Raw genomic sequence first — 18,195 nt, forward strand, 5'->3', positions numbered from 1 at the left:
ATTGGTTATCCCTGGCTCATTTTATTTCAACTGCTGTTTCCTGTAAAGAGGAGTAATTGACTAGCATTTTGTTCAGCAAGGTGTAAACTGAGTGTATGTTTGCATGGAGCCTTCACAAGGGAAATCAGAAAGCAAATAAGAGGTAGAGCATATGTAACTTGCATGCTTTCTGAGCTACCATCTGCTTCTTTGCATACTTTCTAATAACCAGAATCATAGCTTTTGGAGAAGCTTCAGAACTTTGGGGCAATCTGGCAGAGTAGACTCAATTAGGCATTGCGATCCATATCACACCATGTGGGAAGACACTCTTTTGAAATTTCTATTTCTGTAGGCACAAAGGAAATGGATTCTATTAATACAATGCCAAAAACCTGGGTGTGACAGCCACTTAGGGCTTACGTTGTTACAGGGTACCCTCCTTTCCCTAGCATGACCAAGGCTCTAGGTTGCCATATTGACAGAAGCTGAGGCAAGATAAAGGTATCAGGCCACAGTCAGTGGGCTACCAGCTTCCCTTAGTCCCATTCCTAGGTGTATAAATATTGAAAAGCCACAAAATCATGAGAAATAAAATAATAGGTTTTCTATCTCTTTCTTCCAGGCTTGCTTTTTGCTTAGGTAGGGAGTGGCATGAACGTAGCAAAAAAGTAGAAAAGAATAACCTATGTTTTTTATCTTTTTCAAGAACACACAAGAATAATTACCTACTATTTCTTCCCTTCCCCTTCCCTTTCCCCCAATAAAATCAAAAGCACAATGGACTAGTAAGCCAACGTTGTAAATGTTCAAAGGTGGAATTACATCTCTTGGTGTCCGGGTGTATTTTGCATTATAATGCAGCCTTGATGATAACATTTCTCAGGAAAGCCTGCGCAGCTGTCTGAGCATCAATTGGCAGCGTGTGGGGAAAATATTGCTCGGAATGGACTTCTGGGTGCAATTTTCTTTGATACTGTTCTCTGAAGTATCAAAACTGGTTCTTCATCTTTGACAAGGAAAATGTGCACTCTCAAGCCTTACGAAGCTGAACCACATTTGAGGTGACAAACATATTCCTTTGGGAAGAAAGCATTGTACAGTGGAAAGAACAAAGCCTTTGCAGCCAGAGAGATCTGGGTCTCAGTCCTGTATCTACCATTTCTCTTTCAGCCCTTTGGCAAATTAACTTTTCTAAGCTTTTGTTTCGTCATCCACACGACGGGTTGCTGCAATAATAACATAAGATAACATACATTAAATGTTGAATTGGAATTCGATATATCCTATGATTGCTGATAAATCTACTTGGCAGGTAGAGGGGAAAGGAAGGAGTTGTACCCTATGTGGTCTGGGGAGAGACAGGGATTGGGGGAACCCAGATTTGGATGATAAAGTTTATATCTCCAATGTAAACCCAGGAAAAACAGAACTGTTCACATTTTCCTCGATTTTCTAGCTCAATGACTAGGACAGCCCTCATTTTCAGACAGCAAAGAAAGGTTGGTAGCATATATGGCACAGTTGGGAGGCAGATGGGCCAGGCTATATGTTGCTGAACAGACTCATGAACTGGCGGTAAGTTCACTTGGACATTTCCCTTTTCTCAGTTTCACCTGCAGAAATGTTTCAAGTGAAGGCCATTGTGCCAATACAGTATATAACACACAAGATTTATAGCATCTAGGACCCTAAGTGACCCCCCTCCCACCTCTCCCTTATTCTCTTCTCCTCCTCTCTCTTTAGAAATCATTATCGCCAGAGTACAGCTGCTGCAGGCGGAGCATCTGGGAAGTGCTACTATACCCTCACCTTTGCTGTCACCTTCCCACACAATGAGGATGTCTGCTACCTGGCCTACCACTATCCCTACACCTACACAGCCCTCATGGTAACTTCCTCTTTACAGTATCACTCCAGCAGGACTGAAGGGGCTCTCTGATGTTTTCCCGAGAACATTTTGGAGACCCTGACATCCTGATTGGGAGCGGAGGAGGGTGTAGGGAAACTATGGCCTTCCTAAGGGAGCCAGGTTTTGTTGTCACTGACTTGGTGGCTTTCTATGTGTCCCATCTCCTTCCCTGGACAGAGCACAAGGCTGAGCCTTGATCAGTGACATTCCGAAGGCCCAAGTGGTCTGCAAGTTGGGGCAGGACATGGGGACATTTCTTAAGAGACTCTATGTTTAACAAGTCAAGTTAAGTATGAAGTAGGTTGGAGTTGTATGGGAAGCAAGACCATACAAGTAAGCTGAAATGCAAATATGAAGAAAATTCAGCCATTCAGAGGAATGGAGAAAGCAGGAAGGTAGAGCTTGGGAAACTTCTGAGGCTGTGTGCAAGCAGCCATGCCAGCATCTCCAGTGGTTCCGATGACCATGAGCTGGAGGTGGCTAGCAGGATCCAGGGTGGAAGAGAAAAGTGTAAGAAGAAAACACTAGATCATTGCAACAGACAACCACAATCTTTTTATGAGGGAGAGTAGGAGAAGTCAGGGCAGACTCACAGTTAGCATTCCTGTGTTCCATAAGGCCCTGCAAAAAGTTCGCAAGACTGCTGTGAGCAAATGGACTGCTTAAACCATGCAGTTTTCTGTCATTTGAAAAAGCTGGCAAACTATCCCTTACTGCTACCATTTCGTAGATTTCCTAAGGATAAATGAGCTCCAGTAACTTCTATAAAGCACTTTCATCCTCTGTGTTAATGTAAAATGTTATTAGCATATTTATAATCATATGTGTTTATATATGTATTACTTAGCTTGAAGGATGAGCATTTTCATTTTAAGGCTGTGATAAGGAGTTGGAAAAGATAATAACCAAGAACATCTTTTCCTTCAAAAGGAATGTGCAGGTATAAATGGGAATTTTTTTGCATAGAGAAGGCATATCTTGCACCACTTGGCTCACCGCTTCATGAAAGTGCATCTGTCCTCTTCTCCATATGTTGTCTTGCCTAAAGAGAGATTTTTACTGTTTTCCAGATTGCAAAAGATACACAACTAGTATTATTTGTGTATCACACTCAGAGAGCTCAAGAAGTTAATCCAAGTAATGTGCATCGCAAGCTAGGCTGTAACAAGCCACATTTGTTATAAAACATGTTTTGTTGCTTTTAGGGACACAGAACAGGCAAGATTCATGATCCCCCTTCAACAGTTGTTTTTACGGCCTTGCCTGTGAAACGCTGCACATGAAAAGTCTACTGTGGGCTGGGCGCAGTGGCTCACTCCTGTAATCCCAGCACTTTGGGAGGCCAAGGGGAGAGGATTGCTTGAGCCAGAGTTCGAGACCAGTCTGGGCAGCATAGTGAAACCCCATCTCTACAAAAAATACAAAAATTAGCCAGGCCTGGTGGTATGCACCCGTAGACCCAACTACTTGGAAGGCTGAGATGGAGGATCACTTGGGCTCAGGAGGTTGAGGCTGCAGTGAACCAGGATCACACAACTGCATTCCATCGTGGGCAGCCAAGTGAGACCCTATCTGAAAAAAAAAAGAAAAAAACCAAAAGCAAAAAGAATCTGCTAGGGAAGGGGATTTCTTTTTCAATATGTGTTATGTGTTTGTCTTTCCCATTGGGTAAGGGATCATGGATCTAGGACACTGTTCTTTTCACTTGTTAGAATATCTTGGACTCTGATAAGGTCCTGGTGGCCATTCGTGTAAAACATTAGAACGCAAAGGGGTTGGTGAAGTTGTCTAATTCACCCTTAACATTTATAGATGCAAGAACTGAGACCTGAAGTCCCACATTTAGCTAGCAGCCATGCAGGGACAGAACATCAGCCTTTGAGGTGTATTCCTGTGGTCTTTCTACTCTCCTGTAGAAAAGTGTAGAAGAAATTCTGAATTTCTGCTCCAGGGTCAGATCAGTGTCATTGCTTGCTATTACATTCATAAGCTACGAACACAGGCAGTCGTTTTATGAGTACATGTAGTCATCATTGTTTGATGATACAGACATCTCTGTATCATCAGATGTATCAGACATGTTTGAATTCAAATCACCAACCCACAGTTTATATCTTTAATGCTGGGTGCCGTGGATGTGGTTCCCCTGAGGGATAATGTCTCTTTCCAAACATGGTCTAATTCTTACTCCAAGATGCTCCAATGGATTCTTGCTAGGTGCCTACAAGCTGATTCAAATTGTGTACCCCTTTCAACCTGGCCTTGACTTGATGGTACCTAGTTGTTTACCTTGTGCCTCTGGGCCTGCTTACCTTCTGGACACAGTTTCAGATCAGAATACAATGTCTAAAATTTGCAACTGGTAAATAACTCTAAGAACCACTGGGTCGGGAGTCAATGAGGAGATGATTTCATCTTAAAGGGAAACAAAAACACACAAAAAAGAGGATTCCCCTCTCTGCACCAGTCACTTAGTTTCACTGAGAGGGAAAGAGAGGCCTTGTTAATTGATGCTTATTGACTTGTTACTGTTAACAATATTAATAACTGTTACTGTTACTATTAATTACAATAAGCTATAACTACTTATGACTTTTTAGTGTTACTTGTGAGCTTACTGACTGCGAATGTCTTCCACCAGGGAAGTTTGTGGAGAGTTAATGAGAAAGAGGGATAACTGAGCAAAACAGGGTTAGAAAGACACTTTGTTACTTGAAAGTGACAAATGTGTATTCTCAATTTTAGGTTTTACATTTCCAATAACTCATGGTCTTTGTCCTCTCTAGGTTTAAGACAATAATTGACTTTGTGACTTCTCTTAAAAAAAACTTTTCCTCCCATCATGGACAGAATGAGTACGTTCTGTAATGCACACTAGTCATTTTTATTTTTGGACATGTCCTGAGGAGAAACAGTTTTTCTTCCAACAGATCAGTGATAAATTAAACGTGAATGATACCCCAAAGGGAGAATTAACTGTAAGTTACTTTGGGGTTATGGTGAGGGGTAGAAAATACGTTTCCATGTGGAATTCATAATTTGCAAGACTCTTATGGATTACATTTAATAATTACAGACATTTTTAAAGCAAAGGACTTGTGTGTTGGATGTTTTTCAATGTGAATACAATTTTGAAAATTTATAATAAACTAATAATAAATAAATAATAAAATTTGAAAATTATTTTATTATTTTATTATTCTCTTATAATAAGAAAATTAGTATTTGGTTCTTTCAAATGGATATTTCCAGATGCTTGCCAGTAAGTCTGTTGGATAATTTTTCATATTATAGCATTAAAATACAGCTAAAAGAAAGAAATACACTATTGTAATTCTGAAGCAAACAAAAAAAGCTCTATTTTAATCAGTCGTATCAAGTTATCAGTAATTGTAATGATTGTTAAAGTGTTAGCAATACTCGTTAAAGTATTAGAATTATGTTATAAATAGCCCCTAGGTAGCCAGTAGTATTGGTTGCAAATGGGGCCCCAAGAGAGTTTCTGATGAATATTTTAGGAGGTAAAAAATTGGGATCTCACTGAGAACTTATAACTGTGTGAAATGACAAGAGACAAAAAAAGTGGTCATTAGTAGAGTCCATGGATTGGGAGAGCTTAAGGATCTTAAAGGATAGAGCAGAATTTTTACCAGACACATATACCCACTGTGGAAGATGTGAATACTGTTATCTCCAGAGACAGAGGGTGGCGGGGGAGGGGGAAGAGAGAGAGAGAAGAAAGAAGAAAGAAAAGAAAAGAGAAAAGAAAGGAAAAAGAAAAGAAAAGGAATTAGAATGCCACATGCACAATATCTTATAAAAGACTCAGAATAAATGAAGAGTTTAAGAAGTGTCAAGTGGGAGATGTTGACTTACATGTGGCAGATCAAAGATGCAATGAACAGGTCACAAATCAGCACTGTCAGGTAATCAGTAGACAGAGATCCATCCTTGTATAGGCCAAATGACAGACCCCAAAAAAGGTTCTTGATGGTGAGGAGGTGAGCATAGAAAACCATTCTGAAGGAGCCAATATGTGCATGAATGGTAAAGTCTTTGACAACAAGGATGTCTGAATTCCCTAAATACAGGGTCTTGGGCACAATGAAAGAAAGTTCTGAGGTCAGACAGACCTCGATTTTGGTCTAGGTGTTGTGTTTCCTTGCTGTGTAGCCACAGGCAAGCTATTTAACTTCTCTTAGCTTGGTTTTCTCATCTGTAAAATTGGAAACAAAAAAGCAGTGAACTACATAGGCTATTTTCAAGGTTAAATAGTTGCTAATTGGAAAGTTTTAGCAAAATGTCTACATCTAGTAAGCAATACTAGATGGTAACCATTAAAGCATTTATTATTTTTTATGATGATGTGTGATTATTTTCTCTGTTGGACTGATTGGAAGATACCCATTCCATAATTCATACTAAAATTAAAAAAAAATACAAATGAAAGACCCCTCCTCAAACATTACAAAGGATACTGATGGTTTTCTTGGAGTAGTTGATTATGATTATTTTTTTCTTACTCTTTTTTCCAAATTATCATAATATAGCTTTGCTTATTTTTAATGGACAAGGAATATTAAAACCATCCTTTCTTTATAATTGACAAATCTGTGAGTAGTTATGTAGAGACTAATCATTTCTCACATTTTTAAAGTTAAGCAGCATGTTCTTGTGGCTTTTATTTAGCTTAAATGTGTTATTTGTTCTTGTCTTGTGATAAGAAGTCTTTGATTCTCTGATAAGTATGTTTAAGTAACAACTGAGATCCAGGCAGGAGACAAATAAAATAGGCTATCTCCTTGGGAGTGGACTTTCTTCTAAATTAGGGGAACAGAGAGTGCAGCAGTTTAGGGGATAGCAATAGAAAATGAATGGTTTTTGAGTGCATAGTGCTTCTCACTTTATCAGTAGCCATCAGCAGGTTACCCTGCTGAGGTCAAGGAAGTCTTTTATCGAAGTTTTAAGGGAGAGGTTGATAAAGGAAAGGGAGACTGAGGACTCCTGTGGAGAGACACAGGATGAGGCCACAGGCTAAGGTTATCAGCTTGATATTGTTCACAGACAGGATTTTCTTTTAAGAAGTCAGTCTCTCTGGGGGTTTCTACAATTGCCTTGAACTCATTCACATTTTTATAAAGAAACCTACCCATGTGGCTTCCGTAGGGCTGTAATTACAGTCAATTGGCACATGCATTCAGAGGTCCTACTTTTCTCATCAATGATCCCCACAATATCCTATTAGGCATAACTTTTCTGGACCTGAGATGGGAGATCATTTTTAGGAGAACAGGACAAAAACATTTTTTGCAAAAGGAAATCCAACAGAAATTTATACTTGGTTTACTTCTAGCAATCTTTTATATGACTGAAGCCAAAATAATCCCCTAAAAGTAGAAGTGTTAGATACTTGCTGGACCTGATGGCAGGTCCAACAGGAGGGAGATTTCATTGAGGGGTGCAGGGAGATGGATCCATGAAAAATTGCAGTTTACAGAAAATGAGTGATATGGTTTGGCTGTGTCCTCACCCAAATCTCATCTTGAATTGTAGCTCCCATAATTCTCACATGTCGTGGGAATTAATCGAGTCATGGGGGCAGGTCTTTCCCATGCTGTTCTCGTGATAGTGAATAAGTCTCATGAGATCTGATCGTTTTACAAAGAGGAGTTCCATTGTACATGCCCTCTTGCCTGCCACCATGTAAGACGTGCCTTTGCTCTTCTCTCACCTTCTGCCATGATTGTGAGGCCTCCCCAGCCATGTGGAACTGTGAGTCCATTAAACCTCTTTCCTTTACAAATTACCCAGTCTCAGGTATGTCTTTATTAGCAGCATGGGAATGGACTAACACAGTGAGCTTAAGCTAAAAGAATATTAGGCATTTGTTGATTTGTAATATTATTGTGGAAAATGTAATAATAATAACAAATTAAAAGAGAACTCACGAGAGAAGAAAACTTTCAGGCTTTGCCTTCTCCCACATTTGCTGCTTGGGAGCCTGTCCAGCCAACACTATTTTGAAGGACAGTGTTCGTGTGCCCTATGATACCTTTTTGACTTTTTAATCTCTCATAGCTAATAGTGCTTGGTGGCTTCTATAGACCAACCTTCTGCCTAACCTGATTCCCCATATCTGATTTATAAAATCTAGATTTTATTATTTTTTTAAAGTTTGATATCAGGCACCAAAGAGCTATGGCTTAATTGTAATATCACAGAATGATGATTATTGCTTTTTGTTTTTCATTTATTTGTTGCCCCTTTTCCCTTTTTTCTTTTTCTTTTCTTTTTTTTTAACAGATTGTGTTAGTTATTTATTTTTATTTATGAATTTTATTTCATTTTTAATTGACAAATAATACTTGCTTATATTTTATAGGGTACAATGTGATGTGTTGATACATGTATATGTTGCAGATTGATCAAACCAGACTAATAAACATATCTATCACCTCACATATTTATCATTTCTTTGTGGTGAGAACACTTAAAATTACTCTTTTAGGGATTTTGAAGTAATTCAGTATATTATTATGAGCTATGATTACTATACTATGCAATGGATGACCAGACCTTATTCATCTTGTCTAATTGAAATTTTGTACCCTTTCTCCAACGTCTCTCCATTCCTCCCCTTTGTTTCCACTCCTCCAGGCTCTGGTCACCACCATTCTACTCTCTACTTCTATAAGTTTGACTTTTTTATATTCCATGTATAAGTGAGATCATGTGGTATTTTTCTCTCTGCACCCATCATTTCACTTGGCATGTGTCCTTCGGGCTCATCCATGTTGCTGCAAATGACAGAATTTCCTGTTTTTTTAAGGCTGAATGGTAATCCATTGTGTATGTATGTATATATGTATATGTGTATGTGTATATATATAATATATGTTTGTGTGTGTGTGTATGTGTGTGTAACTCCATTAGTGGGCACTGTGGTTGTTCCCATATCTTGGCTCTCATGAATAATGCTGCACTGAACATAGGGGTGTAGACAGATATCTCTTTGATGCACTGATTTAAGTTCCTTTGGATATACCCAGAAGTGAGATGGCTGGATTGTATGGTAATTCTATTTTTAAGTTTTTGAGGAAACTTCATACTGTTTTCCAACATAGCTGTGCTGATTTACTTTCCCACCAATGATGTTCAGGGTTCCAGAGCCTCACCAGCACTTGCTGTCATTCATCTTTTTGATAATAACCAGTCTAACAAGTGTGAAGTGGTATCTCATGTGGTTTTATTTTGCATGTCTCTGATGATTAGAGATGTTGAACATTATTTTTTTTGTGTGTGTATCTGTTGTCCATTTGTATATCTTCTTTTCAGAAATGCCTATTTAGGCCATTTGCCCATTTTTATAGGGTTGTTTGTTTTCTTGTTACTGTGTAGTTTGTGTTCCTTGTATATTTTGGATATTAGCCCCTTATCTGATGTATGATTTGCAAATATTTTCTCCCAATTTGTGGGTTGTCTCTTTGCTCTGTGAATTGTTTCCTTTGCTATGCGAAAGCCTTTTAGTTTGGTGGAATCCTATTGTCTATTTTTGCTTTGTTTGTCTGTGCTATTGGGGTCATATTTAAGAAATCACTTCCCAAACTAATGTCATGAAGTTTTTCCTTATGTTTTTGTCTCATAACTTTACAGTTTCAGGTCTTATGCTTAGGTTCAGTTGATTCTTATATGAGGGATCAATTCTCATTCTTCCACATGTGGATATTTAGTTTTCCCAACACCATTTATTGAAGAAACTGTCCTTTCTCCATTGCGTGTTTTTGGCACCTCTGTCAAAAATCAGTTGACTATAGGTGTCTGAGTTTATGTTCGGCCTTTTGTTGGGAAAGCTTCACCATTGGCAAGGACTCATGTGGCCACAATAAAATGTAACAAACAGATTTAATAAGAGAGAGAGAGAGAGAGAGAGAGAGAGAGTGCAAGCTCATAGAAATAATTCAGCAAGACAGTGTTTCCCAAAACATAGTGTGTAGCACTTCAGTCTCTTGAGATGTTTAGAGAAGAAAAGTATAATGGTCATCTAAATTTATGAAGCACTTGTGCTAGTTTTTCTTCTAAGAGTTCACAATGCATATTGAAATATTAAAGAATCTGAGAAATCTTGCATCCACGGAAATATTTTCATTTTCTTTAACTTAACATTTTCTAAGCACTTTGGCTATGAATTTCCTGCCTCCTCCATCTCCTTGTTCACACCACAGCACTTACTAACACACTACGGGATATATTTTGGGAAATGCTACAACCAAGTTTCCCTTTCTGGCTTTAGAGCCTTGGAATCTTGATAGTAATTGTGAGGCAAGTTACATTTAGTCTGGATTTTGATAATAAAGAATACTGAGAGCAGCTTTCACTCAAATGTTTATAAAAATCTTAAAAGTAATTTGTTTATGATCACAGAGACTATAATCTGAATCCAGCACTATCCATGCCTTGTTAACTAAGGAGCTGGAATTTTCCTTTTCCAGGATGACTTAGAAACATGACTGATATTCTGACGGAGACATTTCCATTCTTCTTCTGTGCCATCTCTCCTGGGATACCCAGATGTCTATTTCTTATATCAGGGCTTTAGTTAATAATTTAATATTGATTTTTGTAACCTATGAATTTTTTTCCAGTAAGCTTCTTTTAAGAGGGTATTTTCTATTCTCTAGTGGTTATTTTATTTTTGCTGTTTTGAAAACTGTTTTTATTTAAGTCTAATTTCATTTAATTTTCATAAAATGTGATTTGTATAATTTCTGCTTTTTTGGGGGAAGAATCTAATGAGTTTTTAATAGCTCTATATATGATTAATTATTGCTACAGTTCCATGAATATTTGAGAAAAATTTTTTTCTCTGGAAAGACAAAGTTTGACATATGTCTACAAAAACAATATTGTTCAAATACCTTATATTATTATTTTTATGCAGTTGATTTATCCAAGACCCAGGTGCTATCTTAAAATCTCCCACTCTGAGAATAATTTTTTTCTCTTTATGCTGTTTTTGGTGTTATATATTCTAATCCCATATTATTTGATTCTTAAGATTTATGAGTTTTATATGTTCATTGTGAATTTTGCCCTTTATCAAAATAAGATTTTAAAATCCCATTTAATGCACTTGATCTTGAATATGGCTTCGTTGTATATTACTATTGCCATGCCTGCCTTAATTTATGTTTGCTTATGCTTTTAGTTTCAATATTTCTCCTTTAAAATGTTTGAACAGAGGCAAACAAAATAAAGAGATAATATAAGAGCATTTCTCATACACATAATTTTTTTTCCTTTCTCTTTAAAAGTACCTCTTACATACAACATGCTGTGGGATTTTAAAAAGTAATCCAAGTTTTTGTCATTATTAAGGCTGATTAGCCTGTTTATACTTAAACAGTTTTTACTGTTACTTGTCATTTTGGTTTCATGCTATTTTCCATGCTTCACTGCTGTTGTCTTTCTTTTTTCTTATGCAATATGGACCATCATTTCTTTCATTTTTTTCACCCTCAGAGTTTATAATTTTACTATTGCTTTCTTTGTACTGCTTAAAAATAATATATTTGAACTTATATTTCTCCATTAACAATAACAGCTAACATTTATTGTTTCCTACATAACAGATGCTCTTCACATACATTATACGACTAAATTATAGCAACCACTGCATGAGATAGGTAATGATATTTTTATGTGCTTTTTAAAGATGAGAAAACTGAGTCACAGTGAGGTTAAATAAAAAATTTACATCAGTTTTTTCAGAATCCACGCAACCAGAATGTAAACCCAGATTTCCTGCATTCCTTGGCTCATGGTACTTCCCTCCACCTTCAAAGCCAAAAATGGCATGCCTCTTACCTCTTTTTCCATTACATGCCATGTCGTTCTTTGACTCTGACTTCTTATCTCCTTCTTTCACTTATAAGGACCTTTGTCATTACCCTGCACCGAACCTGATGATCTGGGATAGTCTCCCCATCTTAAATTTCCTAATCACATCTTCAAAGTTCCTTTGCTATGTAAAATAACATCTTCACAGGTTGGAGGGATTAGAATATGGGCATCTTTGGAGGGCCATTATTCTGCCTACCACACCAACATAAGCAATAAACTCAACTCTGTTTTAGAGACCCATTGTTCTAGTGATATTCTAGAGAGTTTGCATTTGGCACAATACTAAGTACTACCTTTCAATTTTCAAGAATTAAATAATATTTCTATATCTATGTAAGTTGAAAACATTAACATTTTGTTTCACCTTTTTCCTCCCTTGTACATCTCTTTTAAAGTTCATTTTAGAGCTAGGTGATGACATCAAAATTTTATAATGTGTATTGTCTCCCTAAAGAATGATTTTTTAATGTTTATGTTAATATAGTAACCATATTTTTATATAGTCATTTAGATGTAAGCTTGTTTAACTGGATTTTATTATAGTCTTTTTATATTGCTTTTCTGTTTGATTTGGGGGCAGCTGAAGTGTGTCTTCAAGTCCTTCTTTTCTTTTTTTTTCTTTTTTTAAGACAGGATCTTGCTCTGTCACCCAGGATGGAGTGCAGTGACTTTGATCTAGGCTCACTGCAGCCTTGGCCTCCCAGGCTCAAGTGATCCTCCCACCTCAGCCTCCCAAGTAACTGGGACCACAGGTGTGCACCACCATGCCCGTCAATTTTTATGTATTTTTAGTAGAGATGGGATCTCGCCATGTTACTCAGGCTGGTCTTGAACTCCTGAGCTCAAGCAATCCACCTGCCTCGGCCTCCAGAGTGCTGGGATTACAGGTGTGAACCACTGCACCCAGGCCAAGTCCTTATTTTCAATAAAGATAAGGTGATATTTTGTCTGAGCTCCTGTATGTTTGAGCATGTATGCTATATTTGCTGATGAGCAAAAACTTGGTTGGATATAGGTTTATTAGATTATAATCCCTTCTACTTTCAAGCTTTAAGCAGCACTCATTTCCTCTAGCATGTAATATTGCAGAAGAAATATGAGCCAAGAATGATTTTTTTGTATATATATATGTACAATGGATTTATTTATACTCACACATAAACACACACACACACACACACACACACACACAGAGACACCACACAGAGACACATACATGTTTAAAAATAATCTTCAGTATAGGGTACAAGTGTCATTCTATGCAACAATGAGCAGTGAGTTAAGATTGGCAATCAAACAGATAGGTTAGGCTTTATCCAGAACTAAATTTACTATCCATAAGAAAGAATACAGAGAGGGCAACAAAACAGCACACATAGAAAGGGCTTAGTGAGAGTCTTTGGACTCCCAGGTACAGCTTACTTTGTCCTAGTAACTCCTCACTATGGAATTATATGGTCATGAGAGATTAGGTTGAGTGGAACATAACCGTCTCAGCCTAGGAATACTATCAGCCTTGGGCTTCCTTCAGATTTCATGCTTAACTAGTTGTCTAGGTTGTATGTGTGTGCTTGTGTATGTGTAGTTAGTCATCTGGTATTCTCAGGGGTATGTGGCTCCTTCCCAATCTGCAACGCAAGTGCATCTCATCAATACCTGATCCTCGTTCCTTGATGGACAATCGTAACAATTAAGTACAAAGATTTGGTTAGATACATGGGCCTCTGCTGGATTCTCATTTACCTTGAATCTTGTATAAACACGCTTCTTATAATTCCTTTACTTAGTATTGTGTCAAGTCCTGGCTCTCTGGAACATCACAAGAACAACCTGTTTCTAAGACACAGTTGGGTTTATTGCTCATGTTAGCATGGTAGGCAGAATAATGGACCTCCAAAATTCCATATCCCAATCCTGTGAAGATGTTGCTTTACATGGTAAGGGTACTCTGAAGATGTGATTAGAGACTTTGAGATGGGGAGATTATCCTTGATTATCAGATTGGGTGCAGGGTAATCACAAGGGTCCTTATAAGTAAAAGAATGAGATAAAAGAATCAGAGCCAGAGAAAAAGATGGGACTTAATGGAAGCAGAAGTCAGTGATGTAATTTTTGGCTTTGAAGGTGGAGGGAGGTACCATGAGTGAAGGAATGCAGGTGACCTCTAGAAGCTAGAAAAGGCACAGGAAGAGATATTGTATAGAGCTTCCAAAAGGAATGCAGCCCAGCTGACACCTTGAATTTTGCCCAGTGGGACCCATTTTAGACTACTGGCCTTCAGAACCATAAGATAATAAATTTGTGTTGTCTTAACCCACAAAATTTGTGGTGATTCCAGCAGTAGTAGGAAACAAATTTACTTTTTTTTTTTTTTTCTGAGATGGAGTCTCACTCTTCGCCCGGGCTGGAGTGCAGTGGCCGGATCTCAGCTCACTGCAAGCTCCACCTCCCGGGTTCCCGCCATTCTCCTGCCTCAGCCTACCGAGTAGCTGGGACTACAGGCGCCCACCACCTCGCCCGGCTAGTTTTTTGTATTGTTTAGTAGAGACAGGGTTTCACCGTGTTAGCCAGGATGGTCTCGATCTCCTGACCTCGTGATCCGCCCGTCTCGGCCTCCCAAAGTGCTGGGATTACAGGCTTGAGCCACCGCACCCGGCCGGAAACAAATTTACTAAAAGAGAAAGAATGGGACAGAATCTTACTAGTGTCTCAAAGAGCAGAGGGCAAGGTGGGGATATTTACTGATACCTTAAAGCCTGGCTTAAAGGCAGATATTTATTTAATGTACGGGGGATTGATTAGGATTGGGTAAGGATCATGAAGTAATGGTTTAAGATTGGTGGACACTGTAAGGCAAGGATTTTGAAAAGAGGTGAGAAGAGGGATTCAAAGAATCTTGGCTCAAAGATGGGTTGATGCTTTCTGTTGAAGAGTTGATGGGATATTCCTGAAATGAAAAATATATTTATTTGTAATTTCTGTCTTCCCAGAGCAGTAAAGTTATGCTGATTAAGGTTGGGGAATAATAAAGTCATGTTAATGTAGACGGTAAGCTATGTGTGGGTAAATGATTTTGGTTCTCAGTTTTAAGGAGAATATGACTCAAGGTCAAATTTTCAGGTGTGCCTGAGGCTAGTGAAAGGCCGCAGAATTATCTGGTAATCTTTTCTTTTCTTGTATCTTTTTCTTTTTCCTTGCAATTCAACTATTTCAGTAGAGTACAAATAGGTTTTAGTCTACTCCTATTCAGATGTCGGGATTTGTACTTACTTTAGGACATTCTTGTTCCCTTGTATATTAGTTGTCTATTGCTTCAGTAACAAATTATTAAAAATGTAGTAGCTTCAACAGGAACAGGTCCTTTAAAAAAAAAAAATTGTACAGCTTTTTAGGTTAGAAGTTTGACACAATTCTCACTGGGCAAATACCAGGGTTTTGGGGTTGCGTTTCTTCTGGAGGATCTGTGGGGAGAATGTGTTTCCTTTCCTTTTCCAGATTCTAGAGGCCACCTGCATTACTTGGTTGATGATGCCTTTCTCCGTCTTCAAAGCCAGCAAGGGAAGACTGAGGTCTTAGGGGCCAGCAATGGTTCCCTGCAGCCAGGAAAGGGTCTCTGTTTTTAATCATGTTGTGATTAGATTGGCCCTAATTAGATAGTGCAGGATGACCTCCCTATTTCAAGTGGACCCTTAATCTTAAGCATGTCTGCAAAGTCCCTTTCACCATGTAAGGTATCCTACCAAAGGTTCTGAAGGTGAGAACATGAACATCTTTGGGGGCCACTATTCTTACCATCTGTAGTAAATTCTTTCCACATGTAAATACTTCCTCTACCTTTTGAAGACACTACTTCCCTTTCCATATATTTTACATATTTGTCAATATTTTTACATATTCATTTTATTAAAAAATTCATGTTTTTTTGTTTCATTTACCTAGCAGGCTAGTTATTTGTCAAGAAACAAGGTGGGTGGTTTCTCCTTGGACCTCTTAATACCTACTTGATTGTGGAAAAATCTTTCTAAATTTTAAGCTGGGAGGATAATTTTTGGGCAGTGGTATTCTTGTGCTGCAGAGGGGCAGCGTTTCCCTCTGGTTACTGAAGTCTCCACTGTCGGGGGATGCAGTGCGGGTGGGGGAAAATCTCTTAGCCTCTTTATGACTGGTGTCCCTGTTTTGATTAGGGAGAATTTCTTCAGAATTCTTAAAGATTGTTAACCAGGGGCTGGACGTGGTGGCTCATGCCTGTAATCCCAGCACTTTGGGAGGTCAAGTGGGGCAGATCACCTGAGGTCAGGAGTTTGAGACCAGCCTGGCCAATATGGCAAAACCCCTCCTCTCTACTAAAAATACAAAAATTAACTGGGTGTGGTAGTGGGTGCCTGTAATCCCAGCTACTTGGGAGCTGAGGCAGGAGAATCGCTTGAGCCTGGGAGGTGGAGGTTGCAATGATCCGAGATCACACCACTGCACTCCAGCCTGGGCAATACAGTGAGACTCTGTCTCAAAAAAAAAAAAAAAAAAAAAAAAAAGATTGTTAACCAGGTGTCCTAATTTCAATGGCTATTCAATTTTTGTATTTGTTTTTTAAAGGAGTATTGAAATGGGGAGGTATGGTAGGAAAATTTGTTGCTATTTGTTACTTGTTCTTTTAGCTTAGCAGTCCACCTGGATTAATCACGTCTATTATTTTTTCGATGTGCTCACAATTCTCCCTATTACTTGGCCCTGTGATACTATGTGCTGTTGAAGTTTTCTGTCTCATTCTCCCCAGTGTTCTGGGTGTGTTCTATTTTCGTGATAACCACATTTTTTTTTTTTTTATTTTAAAGAAAGCATGCTTAGATACGTCTCTTTTCTTTTTACCTTGATTGCTAATTTTTTATTTGTAGAAATTTATGGTTACATGTGAAGTTTTGTTACATGCATAGATTGAGCAAAGTTGGTCAAGCCAGCACTTTCAGGGTATCCATCACCCAAATAACGAACATTGTACCCATTAACACATTTCTCATGATCCTCCTCCACCCACTCCCTGACCCTTCCGAGTTTCCATTTTCTATCATTTCCTTGTATGCCACAGTGATAGGAAGAGGGCTTTATGCCCCTGCCCGCCTCCCTCTTGCTTTCAGTGCAGCTTGAAAACAGATCTTCTATTATGCCAAAATATGCAGGAAGGATGCTTCCTGCTCAGTCTCACTGAGCTTCTCCTAGACAGTAGAAATAGCCCCCTTTTAATTACTCAAGGCCCAATACATAAAGGACAGATTAGATTAACAACAATACTTCTAAACTATATGTAAGCCGTTATTGTTTTCTATTACTGTTGTTATAAAAAAATGTTGATAATACACACGCCTGCTTTATTTCTGCTCCAGACTCATCTTGACATCCTGGAAAAGAGTGTCAACTTCAAAGAGGTCTACTTCCGGCAAGATGTTCTCTGCCAGACGCTGGGAGGGAATCCGTGTCCCTTGGTGACCATCACGGCCATGCCTGAATCCAACAGTGATGAGCATCTAGAGCAGTTCCGTGAGTAAAATGGGATCCTCTTCATTGAAGATGTGACTAAGGGTGTCCTTTATAGTCTTGGAAGCATTCTGTCTCTTTTAGATCAAAATCTCCATAAAGGGTTGGAGACTGTCTGTTTTTCTAGAAATACACCCCCGACTTTTATTGGTGTGACACATAGGTTAAACATTAATGTTGCTCTGTTGTTAAAGGGAGAGAAAATGAAATGAATTCAAACTGTCAGGGAGATGAAATGACAGTTTGCTAATGATGGTCACTTCCTCTCTTAAAATAGAACCAGGACTCTGAATCATATTTTCCAACTTCTAATCCAGGGACTTTTCTCACTGTGCTCACTGCTGTTATGTGACTCTCATTCAGTCAAAGTTTGGAAAGAAAGAAAGTTGAGTTTTTAAGCCCTGGCTAAAGAATCCCCTTGTTGACCTGAATACCATTTGTATCTGCAGGTATTTGTATCTGAAGATGTGGACAGGCTCTAGCTAAGAACTTTGAAACAAAGTTGAAGCCAAACTCATGCACACACATGCAGACACACACAAATATACACATACGGACACATACACAAACATATAGACACACGTAGACACAGACATGTACACACACACACGCACATGCATGTCTTTAAATGTTGGGCTCCTGTGCTAAGTGCATATGTGTGACTGACCTGTTACCAACTAGCTTTTGAAAATGACTTCTAACATCATTTCAGAACTTAGGTAGGCAAAAAAAAAAAAAAAAAAAACCCCAAAGAATGAAGAATGTTTTGTGATACAAAGAAGTTTTGGAGATTAAAGAAGAGACTGGGCACCCATCTTAATTTACCCCCGAAGATACAGCCTTCCCTGATGAATTGCTAGCCTCATTCAGGTGAC

At 38.5% G+C, this 18,195-nt stretch overlaps 1 protein-coding gene across 1 annotated transcript in view; it reads left to right on the top strand.

Moving 5' to 3' along the window:
* Positions 1-18,195, top strand: part of AGBL1 (ATP/GTP binding protein like 1) — a 606,328-nt gene that overhangs the window by 139,802 nt on the left and 448,331 nt on the right. The window contains 2 exon segments of the mRNA XM_026448330.1: positions 1,726-1,870; positions 17,170-17,323. Coding sequence (XP_026304115.1) covers positions 1,726-1,870; positions 17,170-17,323 — 299 coding nt within the window.

Source organism: Piliocolobus tephrosceles, chromosome 6, assembly GCF_002776525.5.
Source record: "Piliocolobus tephrosceles isolate RC106 chromosome 6, ASM277652v3, whole genome shotgun sequence".
In the NCBI taxonomy this organism is placed as follows: Eukaryota; Metazoa; Chordata; class Mammalia; order Primates; family Cercopithecidae; genus Piliocolobus; species Piliocolobus tephrosceles.